This window comes from Oreochromis aureus, linkage group 1 (assembly GCF_013358895.1).
Source record: "Oreochromis aureus strain Israel breed Guangdong linkage group 1, ZZ_aureus, whole genome shotgun sequence".
NCBI classification, from domain to species: domain Eukaryota; kingdom Metazoa; phylum Chordata; class Actinopteri; order Cichliformes; family Cichlidae; genus Oreochromis; species Oreochromis aureus.
This window is the reverse complement of record NC_052942.1, coordinates 37,928,170-37,955,132: the sequence shown is the minus strand read 5'-3', so window position 1 is coordinate 37,955,132 and position 26,963 is coordinate 37,928,170. Positions and strand designations below refer to the sequence as shown.

The 26,963-nt window shown below is 39.3% G+C and overlaps 1 protein-coding gene across 2 annotated transcripts in view; it reads right to left on the bottom strand.

Annotated features, from left to right (window-relative positions):
- LOC116319965 (protein MTSS 2) overlaps positions 1 to 26,963 on the bottom strand; it is a 75,890-nt gene that overhangs the window by 30,104 nt on the left and 18,823 nt on the right. For both annotated transcript variants that reach the window (XM_039613573.1, XM_039613579.1), the window contains exons 2-3: positions 24,973 to 25,034; positions 24,093 to 24,166 (exon numbers count right to left, since the gene is read on the bottom strand). In XM_039613573.1, coding sequence (XP_039469507.1) covers positions 24,093 to 24,166; positions 24,973 to 25,034 — 136 coding nt within the window. The remainder of the gene's footprint in view (positions 1 to 24,092; positions 24,167 to 24,972; positions 25,035 to 26,963) is intronic.

The following is a 26,963-nucleotide window of genomic DNA, read 5'->3' as shown; positions in this document are numbered from 1 at the left end:
GTGTCTGTACAGAGTGCAACAGAAATTGTATCACAACTGTTTTAGTTTTCAAATTTAAGAGTTTATTTTCACAATCAAATATATGAAAGTCCGTTAATTAAACCCTAACCCGTCACCGGTGATGGTTAGCATTTATAGCACCCATCTCACCCTGGGTCAACACACCTGAATCAAATGATTAGTTCATTACCAGGCCTCTGGAGAACTTCAAGACATGTTCAGCTGTGTTAGATGAAGGATACATCTAAAACCTGCAGGACACTGGCCTTTGAGGGCTGGAGTTGCCCACCCCTGGTTTAAAGGGTTAATTAGGTTAGGGTTTAAAGGGTTAATATCCCTGTAGCTACAGTATTACCCCCTTAGTGGACCCAAGGTAGCTATGTCAAACATATTTTTTTCACAATGAAACCGTCATTCTAGATTTATATCAACTGGAAAAAAAAGAAATTCAGCAAGGCGTGATAAAGATTATAGCAACAAATAAATGATGAAACTATAGAAATATATCAATGCTTACACCTATAAACACATAAAATTCTCCAGAGACGTTAAAGAAAGGTCTTTATAAGATACAAACCCTTTAAAAGTATAACATCAATACTTATAAGCCATTTTACCTCTGCAGGTACAATGACTTTCTTTCAAAGTGTGGGTATATTTTCTAAGTCCATTCATTGCATAAGATGTTAAATGTACTGGCAGTTATAGGGTGCTTTCTAGTCTTTTTGATCATTCAGAAAGCTTTGAACTGTATGTGTCATTTAGCCATTCACGCACACACAAAGTCATACAACACTTTATTGTATTCACACCAAAGGCAGGTGGAAGTGTCCTTCCACCTGCAGTCTGGCAGAGATGGGAACTGAAACCACCAACCTCCTCACTGTAGAAACACACTCTTCCTCTTGGCCACTAAGCCCCATCTTGGAGTAATTGGAAGTAATTCACTTGCACGTGCACACATGTGTGTGCATTCTTCACACACACACACACACACACACACACACACACACACACACACACACACACACACACACACACACACACACACACACACACAGTACATGCTGCTGTACACTGTTTCCTTCCCAGGAAAATCACTTCTTCTGCTCTGTAATGATAGTATCTCTCTCTCTCTGCTTCCTTTTTCTCTGGTTCTTTGCCTAGGGCATCTCTGGCCTTCCCACCACTGCATCTCCATGGCAACTATTATCTGTACTCTTGCAGAGGGATTCATCAGCCTCTGGGTTTTCATTTGCTGTGCAATGCAAGCAAACATGCAACTGTAATAAAGTGAATGGCAGTGATTGCTATGTATCAGTTTCACTTGGATAAATGCATCCAGCAGGCGTATGCACATCTTTCATGTTATGTGTGTATGCACTGGGTGTAGGAAAAAATGACAACTGTGTTTGGATTCTTCACAGTCAAATGGAAACGCACACATAAAGACACACAGATGCATACACACAGAGACACAATTATATATGAAGCAAATGGTTTATTAGTTGTTCATTACTCACAATTAGTTCCCAGTGAGCTGAGGTTATGGTTGCATAATTACTCTTAAATTAACATCCTGCCACATGTCAGTCACTGGTATCTTTTGCTCCCACTGGTATCTGCTTCAATTGCTTGTGTTTCAGTTACGACTAGTTTAATGACTTAGAACAACTATAATTATGTCACTGGTTATTACTAAAAGTTGCCCCTCTAAGTCACAGCTTACACACACACATTATTGTTTTATTTAGTGTTGTTTTCACCTAAAAACAGCTGGTGACACACAAACTTGCAAAGAAAAATAAAAACATGAGTTATGATTAGTATTTGGTATTTAAACTATGTACATCGTACTCTGTTCTCATCAACACTGTGTTTCTTGGGCTGAGTATGGCGCAGATTTAATGGATGGAAAAATACAACTGCTAAGCAAAATAGTTCTTCATATTATGGTGACATCTCCACCCTGACTACAGCCTCACTGAGAGTTCTTAGACTTCCACACCACCGCTGACATCTTGAACACCCCATGGGGTCACTGTCACTAATACAGGTCAAGTCTTTGCTCACCAAACAATCTATTTTCTTCATTCCAAGGATTGCAAAACATGTTGAAAACATTGGTTAAATTTTGCCACATGCTGACATGACTTGATCACTTCTGCACATTTATCAGATGCATAGAGGTTCTACTCGAACACGTCTCAACGCTGTGCTACAGGATAAAGGTCTGATGACAGAGATCACTTTAGTTTAATAAACTCGTACTTTATGAAACCTGTTACAGCTGTTTGATTTTTAAAATGTTCCATATAGCAAGCTCTGACTAACTAGAATTAAATGAATACTAAATGGTAAACAAAAATGGATGCAGGTGGTCAGCAGTAATTTTCAGCACATTCGAGCATTGATTGATTAGTATGAAGGGGTCAAAGATGTGGGAAGAAAAAGTCTCTGGCGCCATTACAAAGTGAACAAAAGGCATGTTAGACCATGAATTGTCAATGCCATATCAAATTCTGAGCACACCATCAAAGTTCCTTAATAGCTCATCAGCTGACGCTTTCTTGTTTTTGGTTTTTGTGAGTCTGAGGCCACTGCAGCTTTACAATTTCTGCCCTGGCCTGATACGACCGTGAGCTGACTTCTCCACTTTGAGGCCATTTACTTCAAGGCTGGACATGCTGTGTAACATAATACACAGCTTGTTGTCTCTATTATCTGGCTTCCAGATAGCAGATAAAGTTGAGCCTAATCTGGGCTGCTTTTGGGAATAAAGGCTCAGTTATAGGTTTGGCAACTGGTGTGCTGGCCAGATGTGGCCCAAGACACACCAGCCCATATATGGTAGACCTGTCACTGGGCTGAGGCAGCCAGACTCACTCTGAGTCAGTACCATCAGTAAAGACCAAATGTTGCCCACAAGAAACCTGCAGATGTGGGACACATTTGGACCAAACATTCATTTTTATCTGAGTCTAGTCCAGCAGTTTCAGAAATGCACCAGCTGGCACCAGTAATTATGCCATGCATACCTGCAATATGATAATATGTTTCAACATTGCAGACTTTGTTTTCTGGCTCTGCTGTTAAGAGACCTCAGACTGTCAAATATTACACAAGCAGCTAAAAGACTTTTTAGCTGCTTCTGGTACTTTAATGAAGAACGACTCCTCCACATTTAGTCACAAGGAGCCCACATCCAAAACAAACACCTGCCTGCTGCTCCCATTCACTAATACAGCATCTGTTATGTGAGCCGTTTGGTTTGAAAACACAGGCAACTGCATCACTGAAACTTTTAGGACTGTCATATATATCTCAACTATACGCAACCCCTTAACCTTAGCTAGAAAGTCAACAAATACCATCCATTTTGTACAAATGAAAACCAGTCAGGATGAAAAAAAACCCATTTAGTTCACATTTCACATAATGTATCCTGAGAGAAAGGCTGTATTTGATTAGAGATAATTGCAGTTTCTATAATTATTTCCTAACTTTTTATTCCCTAATGATAAGGGAATAAAAAGACATAATAAGACATGTAAAGCGAGGAAAGCTGGCACACTTATACTCTGTTAAATTTAACCCGGCCAAGTGTTGTTAGTTATGCTGTGAAACCACTAAAGGCCACAGTCCATTAGCAGATTGCACATCTGAAGACACTGTCAGTAACCCTGACTTAGCTCAAAGGGTCAGCCACACATAAAGATTAAACACATAAACACATAAAAATGACAACAAGGACTGAAGAAGAAAGACAATAAAAAAGCAATGCAATAGGTGATATACAGAGGAAATGTGCAGGATGACAATGCGTTTGTGTCTCATGTGGCAAAACACAGAGGGAGGGTTAATGCTAGAGCAGGTGAGGCTGTGGTTACCAGGGTTACAGACGTCTGCAGCACCCGCCCATCTGTTCCCCTGACAGCAGCATCTCTTCAGTGACACAGCAACAATAAGAGGGAGAGGTGAAAGAGATCGACTCAAAGGCAGAAAGGTAGGAGGAGACAAAGATAGGTGGAGACAGATTAAAGAGAGGAAGATGGGAAGAGAGTCTGCAGTAGTAGCACTGGCTGATAAAGCAGAATTATTCATGAGGCCTAGATTCTCCTCTCACCATGAAACCAAGACAGAGATTGTGCTTTCCAGACAACTAGACAGCCCTGGCCAAAACAAACCACCTCTGAGACAACAGCATCTACATTATGTTCCAGTGTAAATCCTGTGCCGCAAATCTCCAATACAGCATGCTGAAGGAATGCATTACAGCATGAAACATTACACTTAAGCAATAAACCACAAGAGGCCGTGGTTTGGAAAGATCCTGACTGAGAAGAACACTGGTGGTAACGGTGTAAAGGCTCATTAGCCTTACTAATCAATAACACAGATAATAATGTGGTGGTTTGTTGGCAACGCATAAATATGATGAAAACCAACTATGGCCACTTCACACACTCAGCTGAACCCTGTCGCACAGTATCACGACACTATAACTGCATGTTTTTACAGCCAGTGCATCCATTTTAAATGAAGCCACAGTGGCTGTGTTTACCTGTGCTTTTTGTGTAGATCAAAGGCAGGAGCAGTTAAGGTCGCAAGAATTAGAGCCAAGCACTTCAGCAGAAAGAAAGAAATGTCTCACAGAAGAGGTTAGCCTCTGTCCAAACAAGGAGCATGTTTGAAATACAGTAGTTCAGTGATTTAAGCTGTTACTTCTGCTGAGCTCCTTTGGGAACAAGTCAACAAGCCGTACAAAGATCTTGAAATGCCTTAATGACTGCTCTCCGTGTTTTTTATCTTTATGTGGCCATAAAAAACACTGCTTTAAAACGCATTTAACTCTGCGTACACCAAGCTGCTTTGGGTGTTTTATTTTCTGGGGTTGCTTCAAGTTTCTCTTTATTCAACAGCCAAATCACAACAAGTGCGTCAAGGTGCTTTATGTGCCGGTGTTCCATATTTTAAATACTAAATATGAGTAACTGTTTTCCGTTACAGTTACCGTTTAAAAAGGTGATAATTAGAATACCATTACTTTGTTGAAATAAATGGATTACACAGCAGTCTTTTCCTGTTTCATATGTTAGGCTATCCCCTCTCTATCAGGCAGGAATGCATTTCTTACTTGGAAATTCTGACACCACTTCACATTTAAAGAAGAAAGGGATGGGTGAAATCTGACAGTGCAGCGCTTACTCTGTTTGCCACCAATCAAGCTGCTCTCAGCGTCAAAAGACTCCACCTGCAACCTAAAGAAACATCTGGAAGTAAGTTTTTTTGGATAAATCCCATCATTTATCCAAAATTTGACCTCATCTTTTTGTTATGTCGCAGTCTGATTCAACATTAGCCTGCTGCAACTACTTTGTTTTAGTTGTGGTAACTACCTGGGTTATGTGCCACTTCAGTATCTTTGATGTACTATTGCTATTACTGAAGGATACTTGCCTCCAAGCTAACATTGTTAGCTGGCATTACCTGAGGTTAGTTCATAGGCTGTTAGACTTGATGCTAGCTGCAAATAATCATGTGCAGTTCTGAAAGCAGTCTATGAACTAACCTCAGCTAACACCAGCTAACAATGTTAGCTCGATGGCAAGTAGCCTTCAGTAATGGTAATAAATCACACAGCAATTTATGTAGTTGTAAAAAGCATGACAATATAATTAGTAATCCAAAGTATTCAGAATACATTACTCGCATTGAGTAACTTAATGGAATATGTTACAAACTACATTTTGGGGCATGTATTTTGTAATCTGTAGTGGAATACATTTTAAAAGTAACCTTCCCAACACTGTTTATAGAGAAACCCGAACATTAAACACCCTCTATGAGCAACTACTTGGCAACAGTGGGAAAGAAAACCCCCCTTTTAACAAGATAAAAATCTCTAAGCAAAGCAAACTCAGGAAAGGCCAGCCATCTGCCATGAGCAGCTGGCGCTGTGGTGAAAGAGAAGAGAGCAGAGGGAGAAATGACAAAAGACACAATGATGGTAGAATATGAATCTGTTCACCCTTACACCAAGATTGGGATCCCATCATTTATCCAAAATTTGATCTCATCTTTTTGTTATGTCGCAGTCTAAGGACAGATTAACATTTATGTAATAGGGTACTACATCAACAACATGCTTGCATGGTATGATTGTAAGGTGGGTCGCGCTGTTACCTCACAACGAGAGGACGCTGGGTTTGAATCGTCATTCCGTGTGAAATTAGCAAGTTCTCCATGTGACTGCGCGGGTTGTCACTGGGTACTCTGGCATCCTCCCACAAAGACGTTACTAGGTTAACTGGCGATTCTAAATTGGCCATATGTGTGTTGTGAGTGTGAATGAGTTGTCTCTATGTGTTAGCCCTGTGACAGACTGGTGACCTTTCCAGAGTGTATCCCGGCTCATGTCTTGTGACAGCTGGGATAGGTTCCAGCCCCACGGTGAAACCTGAACTGGTTAAGTGGTAGAAATTCGTTGAATGAGTTATTTTATTAATTGCGTAAATAAAATGTTAATTTTAATTTTAGGGAAAGTATTGGTTCACTATAGAAGGTCCTGCTCGCCACACAAAGACAGAGGTCTCTTTTTCTTTACTTCAATCTTGATATCTTTCCGTCTGTAGGTAGGCACCAACATACATTCTCTGCACCATGAGAAAACTGTACAGTTTGGCCACATCCCAAAATCCCCCCCCCCAGTGGTCCCCCTTGGCAAGACTGTTTATTAATAAATGTGAGCACAAGAGAGAGGAAGACACCAGCCAACATTGAAACATTAGCTTCTTATTTATTCCTGGATGTACAATCTTTGTCATTCATATAGTGTCTCTTTGTATGTCCCTCACGATTTCCCGTCGTCACGCCCGGGATGTGCCACTCCAGTATTTTTTGTGGCCCCCATATGGCCATCCTTATGAAAAAATTCTGGAGGTGCCCCTTGGGACAGCCCTTCTGTTATGACATGATTTCAATTTGTAAGACTGGATATTTAATAAGTAATTAAAGTGTCCAACTTATCAGCATTGTTACCTGATTCAAGCTCCACATGCTTTGTTCAAACTCAAATTACGTGTCAGATAAAGTCAAGCTCAGCCTGGAACTGCAAGCCGTGCTGTCAGTCAGAAATGTTTTGACTTGACAGAAACTGTGACATGTACATTCTAGCTGTGACCTCTGACCCACTCTGGATTTATGACATCAGTCAGAAGGTCATGACAAGGTCACTTCCTGTCAAAACACATCTCTCCACCCTAACTGCAATAGCTATGATGACGGAAGACTAAGATAGGCGATCGCTGATGAACTGATGCACAAACTCAGAACTAAAAATGTTTTATACACATTAGCTTAGTTTCCTTATATCTGCTGACTGGTTACTTATTATTGATTTCCAACAAATGTTTTATTTCCTTTGTGTTTTACATCTGAACTTTTAATTTCCTTAATGAGCCTAGTTGAAGACTGTGTCTCCTGAGCGAAGATCTTTTATTTGTTCCTTGACGATATTTGCTGTCTAACCTCCTAAGTTATAAAATGAACAGTCTGAGAAAATAAGATCAATGCCCTCTTCTAAATCTTTTTAAGACATACTTTTTCCACACAGAGTCTTTCCTACTCCATTTAATTTTATAATTTTTTATTGTTTTATTTTTGTGTTTGTTTTTTTTGAATGGTTCATGTTTTATGTGTTAAACTGTAAACTGCTCATTTTTTGGTGTCTTTTTGCTATAGTAGTTTGGTTTTAAAAGTATTAAATAAATACAGATTATCAAATGTAACAAAATAAAAAATCGTGTTCAGAAACTGTATCATGCTCAAACCAGGTGGAGTTTAATGCTGCAGCTGCTTATCAGATGCCGTCCCCAGAGACGCTTCAATCAGGACCCAGATGAGTGTCCGCTGAGATGAACCTGAGCAATCAATGTTCTGCTTGAGTCTAGCTGATTTTTATAGCAGTCATTGTCCTCCCCAGTTGCACGAGATTAAGAAATCATCATGAAGCGATGGCCGCAACAAAAAGAGCAGAGCTCCTTTTCTGTTCAATGAATTTCTATTAACTTGGTTTTATGTCCCGAAACGAGTAAGAGCACTAATTGTCCAGTCAGCTGGGATTAACTGTTGTTGTTCTGTTTCACAGAAAAAGCAAATATTAGTTATATGAGATAACTCACAAAAGACACATAAACTCCAACTCTTGCTTTTGACAGCAACTGCAGTTACACATATTGATTGACTAAACTTTCCATGTCAACACAGTTCTGATGAATTTAGCTTATTCAGGCCTGATTAGGTAGAATTAATGCCTTACGCACTCAAATAGCCTTTACTATAATTAGCACATTAACCTTTTTCTGTATGTGATCTGTAATTAGGTGCTTTCCACATGTCCTGCATCAGTCATGCTGTTGTTAATTTTGAAAAATGAAATAGGGTATGGCAGTCTGCGTGTGATAGTGGCTGACCTACTTGATTGACGAACCCCTGGCAACACAAGCAACTCTTCTGCATTACGTAGATGGAATTTATGGAATAAAAGTCACTTCTCCCATCATCAGTGGTGAAATTGTGCGAGCCGTACTGATGACTGCTGGATAGGTGCCAGGAAAAATGACAAATGCAGCAGTTTTTAACATGCGACAAGATCGTGGAGGCTGTAGACAAACTGTACATGTGATTTGTGCGTTTTTGGTTTTTCTTATCTAGTTGTTGAACCATATAGAGTTTGTCAACTTATACTTCAAAAAATATTTGCCTTACAGCATGAAATGCATATGCTGAAAAGGCTATGCATGTCACTCATCTTAAGGGCATCACAACTGCAGAAGCTACAGCTGGGGAGTAATGTACTGTGCCCTAAAATAAAAGTCAAAGCCAAAGTGCATCTGTGTTCAACAAAGACAGGTCACGGGTTAGAGCCAGAAGCTTAGCTTAAAAGGAATAGGAGACAGCTGATGTGTCTATGTGCATTATTGTTGCAGAAATAAAAGGTTACATTTTTCCATCTCTATATCTCAGCTCTCTGTTTTAGTCTTCCTCTCAATTTTTCAGTAATACACATTCAAACAACTTTACAGGTCAAAACACAGGTTTGAATGTGTCCTGAGCAAGTAAACAACATAATAGGCGATTTCTGTGTAGTCCACCTGCACATTGATTCCCTTGTATCAAAGAAATATATTAACATGCATCACCTGAAACTGCAGTTTCTTTTATCTGTTTCCATCCCTGCCATTTGATCTCCTCCCTGTGCGAAAAAAATGTCAAATAGGAAGCATAATTAAGTTCCATCAACTAACCCTGAGAACTTGAAAACCCGTGTTCAGCACAGCCTGCAAGAAAGCAACCCTGCTCCAGCATTAGACACTACTTGGCAAAGATACTCAGCATCAAAGAGCTCACTTCATGATCACAGTGGAAGTCCAACTTCCTTACTCAACAAACAGACGTGCACAAATGCATACAGTAACTCACAGCCCACAACCTTGGACCCAGTAAAATGCAGGGCACAGTAGACCAGAGTGTACTGGTGCAATGGTTTAGAGAGGAGTCAGCTGGGCCTGGGAAAGCATGCACATTCTCTGGCTTTGATTACAGAGGCTTTAAATCTCTCTTACACACATATCCACAAGGACACACATGAGCATATGAACTAAAATACAGATACACACTCGCTCCCCAGAGACAGAGACAGGGTTGAACTAAAGGCCTCCAGACAGGGTATAGGTCTTTTTTACACAGAAATAGGGGGATGCTGCCAAAGGACAGTTTCTGATGCTAAAAATACCAACAGAGAAAGGGAAACTGGCCAAGTTAGCTAGCTTGCACCTACATTACACAATAATCAGTGGAAAAAAATGCAAGGAGAAAAGAAGAAGAAAATGCAACTTAAAAGGCTTTCTGCTGTCTCTGCCAATCAGTAAGAACAGAAAAGCTATGTTCAAAGTAATACAGGCTTTAAACATACCCTCCATGACCTTCCTTCTAGCGTCTGAACTGCTCCATGGGTTCCTTCTTTTCACAGATGTAGAAAAATGTAATATTTTTTCAGCAGTGAAATATCACTGAAGATGCGAATAAGCTTGGTGCTTTTTTAAGCTAGTGTGCTAGAATGCTTTAGCTATTATTCTGTATTTGAATAACAGTATGCAGTACATGTAATGGTGACCTCTCCAGGGTGTACCACGCCTCTTGATTAAAAGCTGGACAGGACATTATGCACATTATTAGTATTATGTGATATTATTTGATATATTCCTAAATGCAGTGCAGTTAAACAGCAAAAAGGCTGATAAATTATCCAGAGGGAAAAAAAATAATCATCAAGTCTTCTGCTGATTTTCTCTTTGATATCTGTCTAATGTGAATGTCTAAACAATTTCCATAAAAACAAGTTGTTTGATTGGGCACATGTCCGCACTTTTCAGTACACTTCTTTATTGCAGCTGTCGACATACACATGCGGGTGCAGCTTTTCAAGTACAGCCTACACACATCATCAACAACAACAGGACCTGATTCATTCTGTTTTAAGCCGCCGAGGCATGAATTGGGATGCCGTTTAGGTGCGTCCGCCTACCCCGCAGCCACGCCACAGACCACGCCCCGCCACAGCTCTGCAGTCAAAAACAGGATCACTGCAGCCACTAAGAGTGAACAGTATTAAACTGTCAATAAATTCTATATTTTCCACCTCTGTTCACGAATGTATTTTTCCATGTTTGGCAATGTTCACATTCTGTTAACTTGTTGCTTTTTTGAAGAAGTGCTGCAGTCTAATGAAGCAGTCTAGTGACAAAAGTTACAAATAGTTGTTTGAAATGAAAGTTGTTTGTTTAAAACAAAAACTACTGAAGGATTCATGTGAATGAGTTTATTATCTAAATAACGTTGCAGCTAGGCTTTTCTGTCATTGGTTTGTTTAGATGGGGCGTGAAAATATTTCTTCCTGCCATGTGGGGAACGATGTAAGTTTGACAACCACTGGATTAGGCACATACACTATTATTTCAGCACAGTGCCAAATGATGTAGTCTTGCTCTGGTGTTAATTAATCCTTTCTGTATATAGAGTACTAATATATAAAATATAATAATTAAGCATTATTTATTTGTATAATAAGTTCATTTACATCCTTGACTACACAGAATGCATGTTTCTAACTCTTTAAATAGCTTATGTAGAAAAATAAGAATGTCCTCAACATTAAGTCAGCATTAATAAAAACTTGGCATACAGAAAAATGCTATAAATCAAGTCTGTGGTCAGGTTTATTCAAACAGCCATCCCACTTGGTTATAAACAAAACCTTGGATCCCTTCCACCTAAAAGGTTGATGACCTCACTGGAAACCATCCTGTCCCTTGTCAGGGGAAAAACACAACATAATCACGCAGTAGCACTACTGTTTCACATTCACTTTACTCGAATACAGAAACATGACACCTAATTAGGATCGATAAAAAGGAAAATCAATGGAAAGTACATTTGTGCATCTTAACAATCTGATATTGATCTGATATCTTTTACTGTTACCGTAAATGTTCAAAATTGAGTTTCAGTTTAGGTGGAGTATCAATCCTACAGCACATGGTAGGAATCTCTCTCTCACTCTGAATCCAGATCGGAACACCTCACCCACTGGTAAGAACAGTTTAAACAAAGCTGTTGTTTGATGCCAGCGTAGGCGGAGGTGCTTCCCTCAGCACCGGCTGTTGAGTGGCTGGTTTTCTAAGCTGTCTGCAGTTCCTAACCTCTCGAGGCTACATGACACATGATCTTAAAGTGCTCTCACTGCTCTGGCAAATACTTAAAAAGCCACTCAGTATTGGGTTCAAGGGAAAGCTTATCTCCGTTACAAATTCACCCTGTTGCTGTCTATGCATATGTGCATTCTCCTGTATCATGCATTGAAATGGCCAGCTGAACATTTCTGTGGCCACTGCTCTGCAAACTTCTCACAACACATTTATAAAAGTTCAATAAGGAGCACACACAAAGAACAGAGGGTTAACACTGCAGTGCTCTCCACATACTTGAAGTCACTGTCAATTATTTTAATCCATACATTGTTAAAATAGCTTTTGACTGAGTCATGGGATCCAGTCCAGAGTTATGTTTTTTCCCTTATAATAACAGAAATTTGTTGCCAGTGGGGTGAGCTAATCTGCCTTGCTGTCTTTTACAATTTTAACACAGAAAATTTCCAAAAATGGCCCTGAAACAAGGGACTGCGCTCTATATTTATCTCAGTGATGTGATGCATTTTTAAAGGAACATCTTAACATTTTTGAAAACAAACTGGTTGTAATAAAGTTGATGCCACTCTGATATTGCTACAGGAAATATATATATATGGTCTAAACTCACTACATGAAACAATAAAATATGTTATTCCCAAGAATAATGCACATATTTTAGTAAATTACAAAAAACCCAACCAGTCCTGGTTTAGAACTTCTACATGCTAAATACTGCAATCTGTTGTTACATGTTCTTTACAAGTGATGCTTTATGGAGTCCAAGAAATGTTCCTTCCAAATAAGGTCAGGAGGTCAAATCTGGAAGTTGTGCAAGACCTCTTTCAAGGCTACTTAAGCGAAGCTGGTACTCTTAAATAAATCATATTTTCTTTTATCTTCAGTGTTTGTGTTTATGCCATTTTGGCTGCTTTCTCTTAAAACACATTTTTAGATAAACTCACAAATTTTCCACAAAACTGCACAGTGTGGTTTCCTGGCATGTTGGTTTGCACGCCGAGGACATACAGGGGTACAACAGGGAGAAGTGCTTAGAGTTCACGTGTATGCAGTGAATACATTCTCTCACATAACAAAAAAATTACACGTGAATATAAAGGTTGCTGTGCAGTTGTGTGGCAACTGCCTATAATTGCATATTAACTGTTGTTATCATTATAAATGTTTGGCAAATTTTTGATTAATTCTTGACTTTGTCCCTGAAAAACCAAAACACATGTGAAGAGGAACATAAAAATCATTTACTATTTTATGCTTTTCTATGCATTGGGTTTCATAAGATCAGATGGTAGTTTTCCATTATCTAAAGCAAAAGTTAAAGGATAAAGTGTGTTATATTTACATGCCATGAAATGTCCTTTGAGGCTAATTTAGTTGCCTCAAAGGACATGATCTAAGATACGGTTATAATTTATGAATTATAAATGCACATATGACACAGTGGAATCACCAGTCAGAGCTATGCCATCACAACTAGAGTTAGGCTTGTCTCTGCTGAGTCATGCACTGCAGTGATCTAAATATAGCATTGTGGGTAATGTAGTCCGAGCATCATGTATGCACATCTGCTGTTTTGCATATTATTGATCCCCCAAGGAGCAAAATCATGTATAGAACAAAAGAATGTTGGTCCATGACTGTCACAGTAAGTGGGAGTGAGTGATGGTATGTTAACGGTTATACACGGAGCCTCGAGCCATATTTCAACTCCTTCATATTTTTTCTTTTTCTACTTTTATTGTTCTTTTTTAATACATTTGCTCATAAAATAAAAAGAAATATGCAGAAGAATAAGGGGTTAGATTTTTCCCCAAAAGATAACACACTGGCATCTGTGTGCCACTGTTGCCATGGCAACACAATCATTGGGCTAGCTGCAGACCCGAGAGACAGAGAGAGGGGATGAAGGGTATGCAAAAAATATGAATGGAAGAGGAGTCCGCGTAGATATCCCTGCATCTGTACAGGTACTGTGTCCATTATGAAGGAACATTATGACAAATAAAATAATGTAAAGAAAAGCAGATTCTTTAAACGTGAATAAAATTATTGGAATTGTTTAATTGTACTAAAGTATTTTATGTTGAATACAGATTTCATTACTACTCAAAAGTCAAGCCAGTTTCTCAATTTGAAATTTGCTAGTTGCAAAAGGTATGGTGTGAAATTGCAGGTGTGCAAGTGAAAAGAATAGAAGCAGCACTGACAGCAGTCCAGGCATTTGCAAGAAGTATGGAGACGCAAAGCAGGTCTGGGTTTGTATTTTATGTCCCAGAAAATCACTGTTTGATTGGTAACTCTTGCGGTGAAAGATCACAACAATTGCTGCATGTTTAATGTTCCACAGAAATAAAGTCCTTTCTCATAACATTACAGAACACAAAGAAGTTGGTCAGCATGTAATAAATATTGCACAACAACCTTCACTTTGTATCAGACCATGAGTGATGCTAAAATCAGGGAGAATCCCTTTAAGATCATAACAGGTCGAGATTGGACATGTAATTCTGATCATTACGTTAGGGTTTGTAGAAAGAAAGCTATCTGAAGGATAGCAGTAAAAAGGTGTGAGTGTGTGTGTGCGTGTGTGTGTGCGTGCAGCTGAGCCAGCAGCAGCCACACCAGTTATCACGCCTGGCTGATGGTCGTTAATGCTGAGGATTAACACCTAACTCTCACATAGCTGTCAGCACACACATGTGCACACCATTACGCTAGCTTTTCTCTGACTGCTGCAAGAGTTGCATCAGTATTTTGATAAACTTAGTAAAAAAAGTTACTAAATGCTAAATGTGAAAATATAAGCATGTAAATGTAAAAGAAAACTTCATGCTTCAAATTGTTCCTGACAAAACTCCTAAAACACAAAGATACATGAGTACACTCATACTGCTCCTCAGCCCAGCCTCTTTACTGATTAAACAGAATTGGCCCCGGAGCAGTGAGACTCACTGAGCTCAGCTTCCCATGCTTACTGAGCGAGGACATTGCATGTGTGTCTCAGTGTGTGTGTGTGTGTGTGTTTGTGTGTCCAATAGAGCATGTCCTGTGTTGTTGACCTCTGGGACAATACTGCACTGTGACATGAGGAAATGTCCACAGAGAGCTGCCAGAGACAGACAGAGCGATGGAGGGAAGGAAAAGGCCAATCGAGGAACAGGAATTGTGAGAAACACAAAAATTTGATAGGAGAAACATGTTTGGAAGAAAGAGATGGTAAAAGGGCAGAAAAGAGAAAACGTGAGGAGGAATGCAATATTTGGATTAAGTGAGGAGGAGGGAGAGAAGAGCGATGGAGGGGCTGCAGGGAGGGAAATAGATTCACAGTGGCCGAGGCTTAATTAAAGACAATAATGTTGTTTTGTAGCCCTCCACAACAACAGAGCCCTCAGCCATGGCCTACTTAGAGAGAGGGAGGGGAGGGTGAGAAAGAAAGAAAGAAAGAAAAAAAGAAAGAAAGAAATTATCATTACAACATCTCAGTGTAGTTAGGCACAGAATTAGACAGTTATTTGGATGTATGAACTGACCCTCAATCTAGCAAACAGCTTACCTCCAAGCAACATTTCTTCTGTTTAGCATTTCAAATTATACAACATTAAAAAACAAAGTTCAGGACTGTCGTAGCATGTTACAAAATAACAATGTAAAAGCGATTCATTGAATTCTAAAAAAAAAATAGGTTTAGTAATGTTGTGTCATAGCATTGTTTTTTAAATTTGAGACCATAAATCAAAGGTATCACAATATCTCTAAGTGGTAATCTCATAAATTTGCCCAATACAAAGTACAGCATTAGCATAACATGTGAGGATTAGCCGTGTAAGCAAAGGAAAACAAGACAAATTTAAGTTGTGCTTTTAGATTAGTTCACTGTTGCACAATTTGCATACACTAAACAGAAAGTGTACCAGCTAAATGTTACCTTTATGCTAGTTAGCAGTTGTGGAAGACACCCGCTTGCAGTTGTGTTTGTGCCTGTGTAAAAACTCGTGTCTTTAGAAACTCCAGGTATTGCAGTTATTCCTCCTTTTATTCCTTACTCACCGTGCCTTTATGAAGAAGCTCCATGCTGCCTTTTACACAGTAAGACTTTAAATCCCAGCAATGGCATTAATTTATACTAATTTAGCCAAACTTAAATTGTACCTAGCTTTTATGTCACACCATTTTCAAGTACCACTCTGGGGTTTAGGTAAGGACAAGAGCTGACTTAGCCTGATGCTAACCTGGTTATGTATAGGGCAAACTCTCGCTTCAAACATTTTGGTTGCATGATGAACTCTGCCAGCTCCAGTACGTCTCCAGTTGACAGTGAATGGCATGCTGTCTGTGAAAGGCAATTAAACCATCTTTCTCAGATTTCTCCTCTCCTCTTGGCAACAACATGGCTATTTTTTCTCTGCCACCACGTCCCTCTTTTTCTCACACACTCACTCTCTTGCTAACTTTCTCCCTCCTTGTTGCCTGGCAACCAAGCTCATAAATGTGATCCCACTTGTCTGCGATTGGCTCAAGAGAGAGGGTAGATCCACGTCAGAGTCAGAGACAGAAAATGGGTAGACTCGAATGCATCACGCACCAGAGTTATAAATGTGAAAATATCGAGCAACTGAAATGAAACCAAAAATCAAAAGTATCTGGAGCGCAGAGTACAACTAACATACTCTTTCCACTATGTATGTCTGTGTGCTCATGATTGGTATAATATACAAAGTTTCCACTCATGCCCAGGAGGTAATATACAAGCATGTCAGAACTGCATATGTAGAGGTAAAAATGTGTGTGTGTGTGTGTGTCAGGAGAGGATTTATCTCTGTGTACTTGTATTAAACAGCAGGTGGTCCTTGGAGGAGGTGCGATGCTCCAAGCTGAATAAGGGAAACTGCTCTTGCTGAGTTGCATGTGTGCGTTTGAGTATCTGTATTAACTTAAGTGGCCCCACGTCTGCAGGTTACATCTCTTCCCCCCCACACACAGGGAGTTGTCACTGACGCCAGCATGGAGAACCCTGCCAGCTAGAATGTGCTGAATACTTTTACTAAGAGATTAATAAAAAATATTAACCCCCAAAATGAAACCATCACCACCACCACACACACCCACAGACATAAACACTGTTCCTTTATTATGCAGCACATAGTTTTTCATTCATAGCTCTTCTGCAATAAAACGTCTCAGTAGGCCTATTTCTTACATATGAATCTCCACCCCCTCACACATGTATTACTCTTCAGACAGTCAGCTCAGTAAATCCCATCAGGACAGTAAAGAACAAAAAACATAAATAGTCAACTTAAAGCAACAGACAAATTGACTCCATATCAGTAAAAGTTACTCATTAGCAGATGAAATGCCTAAAAACTGTTGAAATAATTAATTACTCCTGGGCCATCTGACCTCAACATTGGATCTCACCCGAAACCCTGGCTGAAAATATTGATTAAGATTTCCTTTATATACTGGGTTAAATCTGGGACTCTCGGCCATGACCTTTGAAGAAGCTTCTCGGATGATTACGTTCTGATTAAATTTACTCCACAATTTACTTGGTTTGAATGGTTGTGAAAATACAGCCAGAGCCAGTTCTAGCTGCCTTGGTGCTTAAGGATATGATATGATTTTTACCTGCCCATCTCCAACACCTTACTCCACAAACAAGCACCACTGAAAAGTTAGACAGCGTTGTGCAAAGGGTGTTGGACAAAGTTGTCTTTAATTGCTGCATGGCAACATGTTGCCATATTTAAGAATAAGAGAAGTTATATCATGTATGTATTTATATGAAATATATACACAATAATGATTATAGTAAAAGATGAGATTTTCCACGAGTACAATAAAGATTGTGAGGGTGATGGAGTCCAGGATTCAAAGCTCAAAGATGGCAGCTGTGTAACAAAATGTAAAACTGTTCTCTTGCACTCGCCAGCAGGCTCTGATATTGTTTTGGTGGCACTCTGGCACTTTGTGGCCTGTGACCAGCACGTGATGCACACGTACATAAAACCAGTGCTGGATAAAGCTGAAGTTCAGCCACTGTCTTAGCTGAGCTTGTTCGTATTTACAATGACAGCACAGGCCTGTCACTGAAGACCGCCTCACATGTCTCCAGAGCAGCCCTCTGTCCATTCTCTGCCTTTATTGCTTTTTACACTCGACTCTCTAAAGCATGGACCTCTCTGTGTTTTCATGCAGTGATAACTCCATGGCTCTGAGGTCAGAACAATCCTTTACTGTTTCTATCATTTCACTAACCAATTATCTTTCATTTCTTCACACTGCATCACTGTGCTTTGAATCTAAGATTCTTTATTTGCAGCACATGCATTCTTCTTCTTTTTGTCCCCTTTTAAATGTGCTGTGTGTAGCACTTTTTAAACACCAATAAACCCTGCTCCAATTAAAAACCTTACCTTGTTAAAATTACTGTAAAAACGTAAGACCACAGCCAGGATAATTGGCAGCCTCCATGTCATATTGTTGGTATATAGTGCTAGTCTTTCTGAAAATCAAGACCACATTTCCCATAAACTTCATTACTTCCTGACCTCCAGCTCACTTCCTCTGGATTTACTGACAAAGATAAACACATTAGAAATTAGTTTTCCAGCATGTTTTCTCTCCTCTCCACCATCTGCAGTTGTGATAAACCTGAGTTTTGTTTCTCCTTATTTGTCGTTCAGTAGAAAAACTCTCCTTTCATATTTATTTTAGAAAATCATGAAACTATAAAGTTCCAGTTTAATGCCACTGTATGCATTCAATCCACACTGGATGATGTTTTACACCAACTGAGAGCCAACACATGCAACCAAAGTCCTTCTGTTTCCATCTAGTCTACAGTGCTTTGGTTTGTCTGATGACTTTAGTCACTGAACAGCGATATAATAGACATCAAAGTGCATGATCTTTCAAACTTCAGGAGTGCAGAACTTTTTGCATTCTGTGGGCATATTGTATTTCGAAATCCAATCATACATATTCTCAATCACAATCCCTTCATTTATCCACCAACTGCAACTCTACAAGTCGGAAGAATAACAGAGAAATTTGGCTCTTGGCATATGCATGATTGTGTGCGCACAAGTGTTGGTGTGCATTAAAAAGATTTATGATATTCATTATGTATCTGGGTGCAGGCAGGGAGCCTGGCAATAAAAACACCAGGCATTCTGTACCATCAGATCATCTTCTTCCTCTCTTTTTCCCTTTCTCTCTCTGATACACACACACCCACACACACACACACCCACACACACACACACACACACACACACACACACACACACACACACACACACACACACACACACACACACATACAAGTACACACAGGGGCACTTTATTGCTGCACAGTGCCAAATATGCATAGTGAGAGTCCTGGGACTGACCCAGGTTTTACTGCTGTGATAGCAGCGAGAGGACAGATATGAGGGAGGGGGTGTAGAGATGCCTCAGCACCATCAGCATCATCAGCATCATTAACATCATCATCATCATCAATATTGCATGAATAAAACACATGAGTAAAACAACAAATCTCATATATAAGGACAAGTCACAAAAGGCTTTTTTGGGACTTACAATTATCATGACATCCTGTCTCATTTACAGCCAACTCTGTCAGGAAATGACAAAGGTGGCTGTAATGACTGTAATGAAAGCTATGGAACAAAATATTACGTTTGCCATACATGATATAAATAGAACATCCCAGCTGGAGCTCTCTTCAAGAACAACAGGTTAAATAAAATAAAAAAATATATATAATGCAAATATTCTACAAGTCGTCAAATTCAATTCAATTCAATTCAATTTTATTTATATAGCGCCAAATCACAACAGAAGTCGCCTCAAGGCACTTTATATTGTACTGGAGATCGCACAATAATACATTGCGATCTCAGGAAGTCATGCTGCAAAAACATAGAAACATGAAATATCATCGCTATATTTGCATCTTTATATGACTGAAGAGGAAGAGGGTGGTGACAGAAGTGGGTAGATATTATCAGTAAAAGAATTCAAACAAACGGGTGTGAATCTGCATAGCAGCAATTTTATACATATTTAATTGACATTAGAAACTGTTACTATGGATATTTTCCATCGTCTGAAAAATATCTTTATATATTTTCCAGCATTAAAACTGTGAGCTCTGCATTTTTGTTTCATCACAATTAGGTTGTGTTACCCGATGAAAGTTTTGAGTTTGCCAGTGAACTAAGAAAAGACACGAAAACTAAAAGCACACTCTGATAACTTAAACAAAAGCCAAAACAACAAAAGAAATAGGTTTTGCTTGGAAAACTTCCAATTAATTTCTTTGTGTAAACACACACACACAAACACACTCACATGTAAAACACAGTTTTCCCTCAGGGGCGCTGGGGAAAGTGAATGTTTGGGCTATAAGACAGGGGTGGAGAGCACATTTGAAAGTGCACTCCCATTCATCCCACACCAGGGAATTCACAAATAATTGTTCACTTCCTACTGCTGGATTTCACCCACTTGTTAAATGTCTTTCTTACACACACACACACACACACACACACACACACACACACACACACACACACACACACAATGACAACCCTAAGAAAAACTATTTCTCTTAACAAATTTAAAATGGCCATTTTAAATTTTGTTAAGAGAAAATAATGAATTTAGATGAACCGAGGAGAAAACATAGATCAAGACTGAAAAATTCATTAGCTGCCATTTGTGACTTTTCCCACTGTTTACCTTACCCATTATGAGATGCAAGTGTGGCTTTGTTTTAAAGCCACCCTGTTAGCATTCACAGATGCCCACATTATTGTGTTAGTCTTCCTCTCCAAATCCTCATCTGACCCCTAATAAGAAAGAAAATATAGACTATCTACCAAAACACGTACTTTTTATTTATTTATTTATTTATTTATTTGTTTGTTTGTTTGTTTGTTTGTTTTTACTTTTATTGGGTATTAACAGCAGACTGTGTCCAGACATACAACTCACTCACAGAGGTTTTCAGCTAGATGTTAGTGCCAACAGACTCTAGTAGCTATCCTATGGTCATCTTAATGTAGTGTTAGCATGCTAACATTAGCTATACACACTAAATGCAAATGATAGTGGACACTTTTGGGATCAGGGCTAAATCACAGAGAGTGAACTCATTGTATTTTACCAATCAGCAGGTCAAACAAATGGTGAAAGACACAGTGATTTTGGTCAGTTTTATGACCTTGACCGACCTTGATTTGCAACATAGAAATGACTTGTTTCTAAAGGGTTAATCTTGAGAGAAACATACGGCAAATCACATGTCAGTACAAATAATAAAATGCTTTTGAATAATACATGTCAGCTTCATTAGTTGGATAAGCTGGGGAGCCTTCTCTGAGAGGCATGTACAGCAGCGGTGAAAAGTTTGGGGACATTTTGAAACGTCCCTGTTTTTGGAAGAAAGATTAGAATAAATTGATCATTAATCAGAAATCTTTTATAAGGGACTGCGTAGAAAAATGTACAGAGTTGTGTGTTTCAGTGGCACAACGTGCTCCCTAATGGAATATTTAAAGGCTAATTCATCATTAGAAAACTTTTTAAATTGTGCTGACTCAGCAGAAAACCTTTTTGTTAATTAAAGAAGGCCGCTGAGTCTCTGAAACATCAGCCTTCAACTACAGGCAGAAACGGTCAATGAACAACTGTGTGTACAACTCCAGTCACAGAAAAATCAAAACTAAATTTGATCTGAATGGAAAGAAAATTAGGAAACCCTGATACAAATCTGAACAAAAGTACTTGAGAGTTCCCGGTTTGACATCACACAAGTCCTCAACTGGAGGCTTCATTAAACTGTAAATGTAACAGCCGCATTGTGCTGGTCTGCGTAGGGAGTCCTGCACGCTGTCGCATGAAAATTTCAACTTGTTTTTGAAATGAACTCCCATAAGGCTTTTCTTTCTTCTGTTTCTAAGAAGTAAATAGTTCACGGCAAGTTTCACAAGATAGTGAACGATACCATGAATCATTAGCTGTCAAGACTGAGAAATATTCCATGAATAATGGGAGCCTGTTTTTTTCACTTGTACCCAGCATAACATTTTGCAGCGTTTCAGTTCACTTAAAATTTGTTTGACAGCCGTAATGAAAACATTCCCAATCCAGCCTTGCAAATGGGACTGTCAGTACTAGAGCAGAGCACAGGATCATCAGTACCCTTTGGGCTTGATTCATACACACTGTAATAAGTAGCACATTGATATAGCAAGTGGCAGGAAGACAGAGAGCATCATTATTGGTGCCGTCTCCTGCCTGCATCCATTTAACAAATCTATTATAGAACATCACACACTGAGAAAGAGACGCATCTGTATCGCAATCTGACAAATGGACTCTAACAGGAATGACTCATCAGTATAGAAAGTACAAAGAGCCTCTGATGAACAGTCTGGATCTTTGTGACAGGACCATTTATGTTATATTTCTGCGTGTGTGTGTGTGTTTGTGTGTGGCATGTATAATGAGCTGACAAAGCATGGTGACTTCCTGTCTGGCCTGTAAAAGCAGCATGATCTTCCTGTATCCTCTGCTATAGGAGCCCACCTGGGGCTGCAGACACACACCATCACCACATACACTGTCTGGCAGCTGCACCTAATAAGCTACAACAGGATGGAGAAATTCCCTGTATTACGGTCTTGGTCATCTTCCTCACTTTCCTCAGCGGTACCGCACTATTCACGTGGCTGTCGGTGGGCGGTGAGTGTTTGTCTGACCTTCTTAGCTCTCATTCCACACTCTCTTAAAACTTGTGCCAAGCTTTAAGCCTACGCACAGAATATCAAGTGTGTCAAGAGTGTCAAGCCAAACACATAAGAAAACAATCCATAGGCCATAAGTCTATAAACTCTGTTGAATTTCTGGCTGAGTAGCATGCAGGAAAAAAAACATGTAACAACATTAATCATGGGCATTTTAGGAATTTAAGATGTGAACCAACTTGCTAGAAAGCAACCAAACAGCTGTTCAAAGTTACACTTGTTTGGCACATTATCCACAGGTTTTACCGGCTGTGTATAATGTGCACATTTTTTGTAAGCTCTTCTTAGGAAGCATGATCCATGGAATTGTAGCAAAAAATGACAATTATACAAAGTTTCACAGACAATAAAAAGAAAAAACAAGAACCAATTAAAAGCACAGTAGTCACACTGCACACAAATCACAATTCAAGCTGCTTATTTGCTACATAAATTGAGACCTTCCCTCACTGTCATTCTGCACCTCTGTCAGCAACAATCACCCAGTGAGCTTTACAAGCATTTCTCACCCTAAAATAAATGTTCTTATGGAGGTAAAACTTTTTAGCTACACCTTCCAGAATCATTGGGTACAAAAACAATCTGGAGCTACTTTCTACTTCACACTGAGCTTACTGTTGTGTCATTCATGAATTATGAAGATTTCACACCTATTACATGACCGATTTGATTCATTTGACGCAAAAACAACTTATCACTTTCATTTATAGATAGGAGTTTTAGTCATTTTGGTCTGTTTTTCTGCACCCTGCATTTGGCATTACTCACACATTACTCACTCACCAATCAGCATTAACATGTTGGTTTACTGATGCTGCTGCTTAATGCTGGCTTTTATGTGTATTCACCATGACCACCATGAAAATACTGAAAAAATATTATTTATTCCTTTGGTACAGTACTTGGAGTACTGGGGACTGTAACTATTCTGCAGGTTGCTGATGTTCAAACATTACCTCTGTGAGAACTTTCTCAATAACTCAAAAACTCTTAAAGTACTTTGACAAGAAAGAATTAAGGACTATTTTTTGTGTGTCTCAAAAAGACTCCATGGAATAAAAATAATAACCAATGCTTTCCATTTCTTTTCTTTCCCAGCAATAAAATTCTGATGCATGTATTTTTTGTCCCCTGTTGTTTCAGTGTTTAAAAGGTGTTTCCCATTGCATTGGGATGCCTAATGAAATGCATCCTGCTACAAAAATAGATTTGATTGACCTCTCTGAGATACTTTCATCATGTTTCTGTCTCTGTAAACAGCAGTAAAGTTGTTTTGAAGTTTGGGACAAAGTTTACCTCGAGGACACTGGAAACACTTTCATGAGTAAGATGGCTCTTTAGAAGGCTGGTTGATAATATCTCAACAACATAATAATACTCTTGATAGTTCTGCAATGCGGAGGGCATTTCAGAAAAGCAACAACAGAAGACACAGAGCTTACAGCTCTCTGAGCAAGTCGCTGTTTCTTTGTTACAAACCCGCAGACACACGTTGTTATCCTACCTCTGGTGTTGGTAGCCATGTCTGCCACCTTCTGAAAGGCATCAAGGAAGGCCACGGCAGCCAACACAGTGGTTCTATGGACAGAAAAAAGCAAAACTTCAGGCTGATTTCACATGATGATATTATGGAATTTATACATAGACTGTATTTAAAACTGTATATAAAAATGAAGCTATACCAACAATATCTGCTGCTGTGTCAGTTTTAAAGCCTCTACTTCCTCAACTCATTTTAGGTGAGGTTTGGAATCAAGTGAAAAGGGTACAAGATTTCTCTAAGGTCTCTGACTAATAACAATATTTTAACAACTAAAATATCAAATAGATGAAAGCTTTAATTTTATATTGTCATTTCTGATTCATCTTTTGGGTGCGACAGTGGGCGTGTCTGAAAAAACAGAATGTGAATATCTTGGAGGAAATACAGCGTTGCAAACATAAACAAGTGGAAAAGTCATGTCTGTGATGTGGGGACTCTTATACCTTTCCACAGTTTTTGCTAGTTATGTCCTACAAGAAAGCTCAGAGTGTGCTAAAACTAGTAATATGTAACATGTGACTGCATCAGGTATGGTAAGTGTTTGACAAAAACTGTATGATGTAGTTCAAGAAGACTAAAGGTGAAGCACCCAGTTATCCACCCCCATATTAACTGGTTTAATGCCCTGTATTAGGTCCACTTTTCAGACTACTGCATTCTCATATTTAGTCTATGCCTTTGAATGAAGTCAAAAGGCCTAAATCCTAAAGGTTAAATAAAATCCCAAATTCTCTCCACTTTAATCTGTCTTCTTTTGAAATTGCCATTAAATATTCTCTTAATATTTCCATAATTTAAAAGCTGTCGACTGTGCAGTGGTGTGTTGTGCAGTGGAGCATACCGGAGTTGGGAATGCAGCTTGGTGGCCTTGGCGCTGAAGTCCTCCCACACAGGATAGGAGCACTGACAACACAAAGAAAGGGATCCACATTAAAATTGAAAAATATTATTTAATGATAAAAGTTTACTGCATATATGTGTTACCAAACCAAAATACACATGTTACAAAGAATGCCAGAAGAAAACAGGTATATGAAGTGGGAAGATGATGATGTAGTAATAATATCCTAACATGAAGAGTAGCTTTTGAAGAATAGAAAAAAGTTTTACTTTTGAGACTTTGCATTGCATTTGGTTATATATATTTCTGTGCATGCATGTGTTTAAACCGATACCAATATGAATTAAAAATAAACAGATCCTCTGATAACAGAAAAGTCTGTTTTCATTGTAAATACACGACAGACTTTTTCATTTCATATGCTTTGATATCCTTTAGCTCTACATTTTTCAAGTTAAAACCATAAAGACACACACACATACGTTTTCGTTTTCATATCTTAGTGAGGACACCTCGCTGACATAATGCTTTCCCTGGCTGTTTACCCTAATCCTTGCCATCAAAAATGAATGCCTAATCTGAATCCTAACCCTCAGCCTAAACCTAACCATAACCTAATTGTAACCTTGACACTAAAACCGCATTTTGAGCCTGAAAAATGCCTTCAAACTTGTGGGGATGGCATTTTGTCCCCATAAGAGACTTTGGTTCCCCCAAGTATAGTAGCATGACATTTCTCTGTCCTCACAAAGATGTCTAAACATGCACACTCACACACACACCAATTCCATTCTCTCCTCCATTGGTACTCTGCATCCCCCACTCCACTCACTCCCCCAATCCCCTTTTCACCCCCGCTTCACCCCGTCCTTCATCATCAACCCCCTCTCCTCCTCATGCAGCCATCTAATCCATCTATCCAACACACACACACACACACACATGCACACACACACATATAGAGAAGACTTGACAGCCACTGGCATCAGGCAGCATCAAAGGGTCTGACTAGAACAGCCAAGATCGTTAACACAATTCAAAGCTGAAACGGTGTCTCTAATGGATGCTACTCCCCCATCCTCCCAGCACTTCTTTAGACTCGATGATTCCTCTATCACACACCCCCAGCACATATTACATTATACTTGATCCAGGTTAACCTATAACCCTGTTAAATGCTTGCAAATTGTGCGTGCCGGGGGTTGGCGGGTGTATTTATATCAGCAAGAGGTCAAAAATGTCTTTACAGGAACAGTGAAATATGAGAAATCTGCCAGTGTAAAATAGAAACTCGAGGAAATGCAGGGAATAATGAAAAAATGAAAGTGAAGGAAAGAAGGAGGAAGTGGATGTTTTTGTGTGTTTCTGGGGGGTGGGGTATCCTGTTGTGATGTCAGCCTGGCACAGACAGCAAGGCCTGTATACTCTTTGATCTGGCCTGTTTGATGTGGCTTAATTTGGTCTGAAATCACAGTACCATTTCCCCTTGGTACTGAAAGCTACTCCCTCTACCATCCAACACACACACAGACACACACAGTAACCCTGCACCTTCCCTTTGCAGGAGCTTAAATAGTGTGGCTGGAAGATAACGCAAAGCGATGCCCTCCTCCTCGCACACACACTCATACATACCCACATGGGGAATCCTTCACTTTATTAGCATATTTGTGCAATTTCAATCCAATAAAAATTTGGTGGTAAGTTACTGTATGAAATCTGAGTAAGGATGTGTGCGATTGCTTTCAGCTTCTTAAAATGCAGGACACACATTGTATGCTGCTGTGAGGTATGAGGTATGATCAGTAGCTTCCAGATTAAATGAAGACTGTCTCTGTGGGATAGTGGCACTGAATATTCAGATGGCAGCATGAATGCTTTGGGCTTGGTCTCGTGTGGCATTAACATGTTTTCAGCATTCCTGTGTTGGTTCTCTTTGGGTACTTCAGCTTCTCCAGTCCAAAGACATGCATACTGGTTTGATTGGTGAT